Source organism: Hemitrygon akajei, unplaced genomic scaffold (assembly GCF_048418815.1).
Source record: "Hemitrygon akajei unplaced genomic scaffold, sHemAka1.3 Scf000071, whole genome shotgun sequence".
Taxonomy (NCBI): Eukaryota; Metazoa; Chordata; class Chondrichthyes; order Myliobatiformes; family Dasyatidae; genus Hemitrygon; species Hemitrygon akajei.
Genome location: NW_027331957.1, coordinates 709,371 through 715,374, shown reverse-complemented (window position 1 = coordinate 715,374; position 6,004 = coordinate 709,371). Strand labels below are relative to the sequence as shown.

The following is a 6,004-nucleotide window of genomic DNA, read 5'->3' as shown; positions in this document are numbered from 1 at the left end:
GCTGACGGGCGATAACGGGTGACAGGTAGATTAATCAGTCCCGTCTATCACCGTCACTCTGCATCGGGGAACCGATGATTATAAAATCACACTTCAGGGCCGTGTCCGGGATCTCTGCGGATCCGAGGCCATTGCCGAGGGATTTGTCAATTTAACACCATTGTATCGGCCAGACAGCCGAATGCACCGTCCTCGGCAACGGGAGCAAAAGGATTCTCTCCCGGGACACCGGTGTCCCAGACTGAGCCCCACCCCCCCTCCCCCCGGGACACCGGTGTCCCAGACTGAGCCCCACCCCCCCTCCCCCCGGGACACCGGTGTCCCAGACTAAGCCCCCCCCCCCGGTCTCTTCCTGTCTGGGTAATTCCCCGGGGTGTCACGCGGGAGAGTCTCGGACCCGCACATCCGGCGGAAGCTGCACCGCTGGACAATGGGCGGAATTACGTCACTGCGGGAGCGCTTCCGATATCACCGAGCTCGAGACCGGAGGCAGTTCCGTTAAAACCGTTGGGAAGCCCCCCTGGCGCGCGGCCATTAAAGGTAAGGGCGGGATTTAAAGGGGAGGGGGAGTTAAAGGGGAGGGGGGATTTAATGGGGAGAGGGATTTAAAGGGGAGGTGGAGTTAAAGGGGAGGGGGGAATCGGCTCCATCCCGCGGGCAGAGATGTTCACACATTCAGATGTTCACTGTCAGTCCGGGTCTGACTCCCCGCAGAGATCTCAGATCCTCCTTCCCGGTCTCACTGAACCGATTCATGTCCAGCCTGAAACAGATGGAAGAATGAAGATGGAATAAACCATCTCCCCGCAGAGATCTCAGTTCCTCCTTCCCGGTCTCACTGAACCGATTCATGTCCAGCCTGAAACAGATGGAAGAATGAAGATGGAATAAACAGATCATACAACAGCGTCAGTAACAGGGGACCGGGGTTAATATTTCAACAACACTCAGAGACAAATATCACCGGAAAACCCGCGGATCCGCTGACATTTTATCACATTGAACATTAACACAAACACTCACTCGATCCGCTCCAGACTCGGGAGGGTCTGTATGAGGCGGCGGAGAGCGGGGACAGATCGGTCTGTCAGAGAGTTTAATGTCAGGTCCAGCCATGTCAGTGATCGATTTGTACTGAGAGCGGAGACGAGATCCTCGGCAGCAGAATCTGTGAGACCGACATTGTTCAGCCTGGAGATGAGAGAGAGTGAGGGTGAAGGACACAGAGAGACAGGAGTCGGTACAAATCCCCAGTGTTTATCAGTAACACTATTACTGATCACATTAATGTTCAGTGTCAGACACCCAGTGACTGTAAACACAATCTCTCACAGTCTGGTACTTACCGCAGTTTCTCTATTTTACACTCTGGGTTCCTCAGAGCCAAAAACACCAGTTTCACTCCTGAATCTCCCAGCTCGTTACCAGTCAGGTCCAGCTCCGTCAGTGATCGATTTGTACTGAGAGTGGAGGCGAGATCCTTGGCCCCAGAATCAGTGAGACCGACATATTCCAGCCTGGAGATGAGAGAGAGTGAGGGTGAAGGACACAGAGAGACAGGAGACTGTGCAAATCCCCAGTGTTTATCAGTAACACTATTACTGATCACATTAATGTTCAATGTCAGACACCCAGTGACTGTAAACACAATCTCCCACAGTCTGGTACTTACCACAATTTCTGTATTTCACACTCCGTGTTCATCAGAGCCGCAGACAACAGTTTCACTCCTGAATCTCCCAGTTTATTACCACTCAGGTTCAGCTCCGTCAGTGATGGTTTTGCACTGAGAGCGGAGACGAGATCCTCGGCCCCAGAATCTGTGAGACCGACATACCTCAGCCTGGAGATGAGAGAGAGTGAGGGTGAAGGACACAGAGAGAAAGGAGACGGTACAAATCCCCAGTGTTTATCAGTAACACTATTACTGATCACATTAATGTTCAGTGTCAGAAACCCAGTGACTGTAAACACAATCTCCCACAGTCTGGAAGTTACCCCAGTTTCTGTATTTTACACTCCGGGTTCCTCAGAGCCGCAGACACCAGTTTCACTCCTGAATCTCCCAGTTCATTATAACTCAGGTCCAGCCCCGTCAGTGATGGTTTTGTACTGAGAGCGGAGGCGAGATCGTCGGCCCCAGAATCTGTGAGACCGACCCGGTCCAGCCTGGAGATGAGAGAGAGTGAGGGTGAAGGACACAGAGTGACAGGAGACGGTACAAATCCCCAGTGTTTATCAGTAACACAATTACTGATCACATTAATGTTCATTGTCAGACACCCAGTGACTGTAAACACAATCTCCCACAGTCTGGTACTTACCACAATTTCTGTATTTCACACTGCGGGTTCCTCAGAGCCGCAGACACCAGTTTCACTCCTGAATCTCCCAGTTTATTATTACTCAGGTACAGCTCCGTCAGTGTTGGGTTTGTACTGAGAGCGGAGGCGAGATCGTCGGCCCCAGAATCTGTGAGACCGACATTGTCCAGCCTGGAGATGAGAGAGAGTGAGGGTGAAGGACACAGAGAGACAGGAGACGGTACAGATCCCCAGTGATAATCAGTAACACTGTTACTGTTTACATTAATATTCAGTGTCAGACACCCAGTGACTGTAAACACAATATCCCACAGTCTGGTACTTACCGCAGTTTCTGTATTTTACACTCCGGGTTCCTCAGAGCCACAGACACCAGTTTCACTATTGAATCTCGCAGTTTATTATCACTCAGGTACAGCTCCGTCAGTGATCGATTTGTACTGAGAGCGGAGGCGAAATCCTCGGCCCCAGAATCTGTGAGACCGACATTCCTCATCCTGGAGATGAGAGAGAGGGTGAGGGTGAAGGACACAGAGAGACAGGAGACGGTACAGATCCCCAGTGTTTATCAGTAACACTATTACTGATTACATTAATGTTCAGTGTCAGACACCTAGTGACTGTAAACACAATCTCCCACAGTCTGGTACTTACCGCAGTTTCTGTATTTTACACTTAATATTTCTCAGAGCCAGAAACACCAGTTTCACTCCTGAATCTCCCAGTTTGTTAGTAGTCAGGTCCAGCTCCGTCAGTGATGATTTTGTACTGAGAGCGGAGGCGAGATCCTCGGCACCAGAGTCTGTGAGACCGACATTGTTCAGCCTGGAGATGAGAGAGAGTGAGGGTGAAGGACACAGAGAGACAGGAGACGGTATAGATCCCCAGTGTTTATCAGTAACACAATTACTGATCACGTTAATGTTCAGTGTCAGACACCCAGTGACTGTAAACACAATCTCCCACAGTCTGGTACTTACCGCAGTTTCTGTATTTTACACTTCGGGTTCCCCAGAGCCGATAACACCAGTTTCACTCCTGAATCTCCCAGGTCATTCTTCCCAAGTCTAAACACAAACAGACAAATTGGTGAACAAAGTGAAACAAACCGTGTGTCTAAGGGTAATTGTCTCACGCGGATATTTCAGGAAACATTAAACCCTTCCGTAAATCACTGATTGGAGTTCCCATCACTGTCAATATCCCTCACTGCCCAGCTCCAGGGTATTCACCCAATGTCAGTCATTTAGTCTGTTGCTGTGACCCTGTGAACTCCACATATTCTGTCTCGTTCTCCGTTGGCCAGAAAGGTGTTACTGACAACAGAGTGTCAGAAGGGGCAGGGATGAAGGTGATATAGCCCCACAGTGAGGAAGATTTGTGAATCGGGAAATGTCGATGGGAGATGGAGGAAGAGACACCACCTGAGGAAACGGATGGAAAGACGCAAGAGGAAAGGGATGGGGGAGAGTTCCCATAGGAGGAAGTGGGATGGGGAAGAGAGATCCCACAGGAGGAAGTGGGATGGGGAAGAGAGATCCCACAGGAGGAAGGAGGATGGGGAAGAAATCCCACAGGGTAAAAGTAATGGGTAAGAGATATCCAAGTCGGAAGCGGAATGAGCAAGAGAGATCCCACAGGAGCAAGTTGGGAAGAGAGATCACATAGGAGGAAGGGGGATGGGGAAGAAATTTCCGGCAGGAGGAAGTGGATGGGGAAGAGAGATCCCACAGTAGGAAGCAGAATCAGGAAGAGAGATCCAACAGGAGGTAGGGGGATGGGGAAGAGAGATCCCACAAGAGGAAGGGGGATGGGGAAGAGAGATCCCACAAGAGGAAGGGAGATGGGGAAGAGAGTTCCCACATGAGGAAGGGGGATTGGGAAGAGAAATCTCATAGGAGGAAGAGGATGGGGAAGAGAGATCTCACAGAAGTAAGGGGATGGGAAAGAGATCCCACAGGAGGAAGAGGATGGGGAAGAGAGATCACAAAATACGAAGGGGGATGGGAAAGAGAGATCCCACCGGTGGAAGAGGGATGGGGATTTGAGATCCCACAGGAGGAAGAGGGATGGGGAAGAGAAGTCCCAGAGCAGGAACTGGTTATAGAAGAGAGATCCCGCAGTAGAAAGCTGAATCAAGAAGAGATATCCAACGGGAGGAAGGAGATTGGGAAAAGAGATTTACAGCGGGATGGGGATGGGAAAGAGAGAACCCACAGGTGGAAGGGTTATAGGGAAGAGAGATCCTACCGGAAAAAGAGGAATGAGAAGGAGAGTTCCCATAGGAGCAAGGCGGATGGAGAAGGGAGATCCCACAGGAGGAAGGGGGATGGGGAAGAGAGATCCCACAGGAAGAAAGGGATGGGGAAGACATATCCCACAGGAGGAAGGGGAATGGGGAAGAGAGGTATCACAGGAGGAAGGGGGATGGAGAAGAGAGATCCCGCAGGAGGAAGAGAGATGGGTAATAGAGATCCCACAGGAGGAAGGGGGCTGTGGAAGAGAGATCCAACAGGAGGAAAGGGTCTTGGGAAAAGAGGTCCAACAGGAGCAAGGGGGATGGGGAAGTGATATCCCACAGGAGGGAGGGGATGAGGAAATGAGATCCCGCAGGAAGAAGTGGGATGGGGAAAAGAGATCCCACAGGAGGAAGGCGGATGGGAAAGCAGATCCCACAGTGGGAAGCAGAACCAGGAAGAGAGATCCACCAGGAGGTAGGCGGATGGGTAAGAGAGATCCCACAAGAGGAAGGGGATGAAGAAGAGAATTCTCAAATGAGGAAAGGGGATGTGGAAGAGTGATCCCACAGAGTGAAAGAGATGGGGAAGAGAAATCCCACAGGAGGAAGAGGATGGGAAGGAGATATCCCACAGGAGGAAGAGGGATGGGGATGAGAGGTCCCAGAGCAGGATGTGCATATAGAAGAGAGATCCTGGAGTAGGAATCTGAATCAGGAAGAGAGATCAAACAGAAGGAAGGAGAATGGGGAAGAGAGATCCCACAGGAGGAAGGCGATGGGAAAGAGAGATCACACAGTAGGAAGGAGAATGGGGAAGAGAGATCCCACAAGAGGAAAGTGGCTGGGGAAAAGAGATCCAACAGGAGGAAGGGGGATGGGGAAGAGATATCCCACAACAGGAAGGGGATGGAGAAGAGAGCTCTCAAATGAGGAAAGGGGATGTGGAAGAGTGATCCCACAGAGTGAAAGAGATGGGGAAGAGAAATCCCACAGCAGGAAGGGGGTGTGGAAGAGTGATCCCAAAGGGCGAAAGAGATGGGGAAGTGAGATTCCACAGGAGGAAGGAGGATGGGGAAGAGATCCCACAGGGCGAAAGAGATGGGGAAGAGATATCCCAGTCGGAAGCAGAAACAGCAAGAGAGATCACATAGGAGCAAGTTGGGAAGAGAGATCACATAGTAGGAAGGGGGATGGGAAGGAGTTACCACAGGAGGAAGCGGGATGCGGCAGACAGATCCCTCAGGAGAAAGGGTGATGGGGAAGAAATTTCCGGCAGGAGGAAGTGGATGGGGAAGAGTGATCCGACAGGAGGATGGGGATCGGGAAGAGAGATCCCACAGGAGGAAGGGGGATAGGGAAGAGAGATCCCACAGTAGGAAGCAGAATCAGGAAGAGAGATCCAATAGGAGGTAGGGGGATGAGGAAGAGAGTTCCCACAAGA

The 6,004-nt window shown here is 51.1% G+C and overlaps 1 protein-coding gene across 1 annotated transcript in view; it reads right to left on the bottom strand.

Annotated features, from left to right (window-relative positions):
* Window positions 1–820: 820 nt before the first annotated feature.
* Window positions 821–6,004, bottom strand: part of LOC140722164 (NACHT, LRR and PYD domains-containing protein 12-like) — a 651,684-nt gene continuing 646,500 nt past the window's right edge. The window contains exons 7-13 of the mRNA XM_073036957.1: window positions 2,979–3,149; window positions 2,325–2,495; window positions 1,999–2,169; window positions 1,673–1,843; window positions 1,347–1,517; window positions 1,020–1,191; window positions 821–859 (exon numbers count right to left, since the gene is read on the bottom strand). Of these exons, the coding sequence (XP_072893058.1) occupies window positions 1,020–1,191; window positions 1,347–1,517; window positions 1,673–1,843; window positions 1,999–2,169; window positions 2,325–2,495; window positions 2,979–3,149 (1,027 nt within the window). The 3' untranslated portion in view covers window positions 821–859. The remainder of the gene's footprint in view (window positions 860–1,019; window positions 1,192–1,346; window positions 1,518–1,672; window positions 1,844–1,998; window positions 2,170–2,324; window positions 2,496–2,978; window positions 3,150–6,004) is intronic.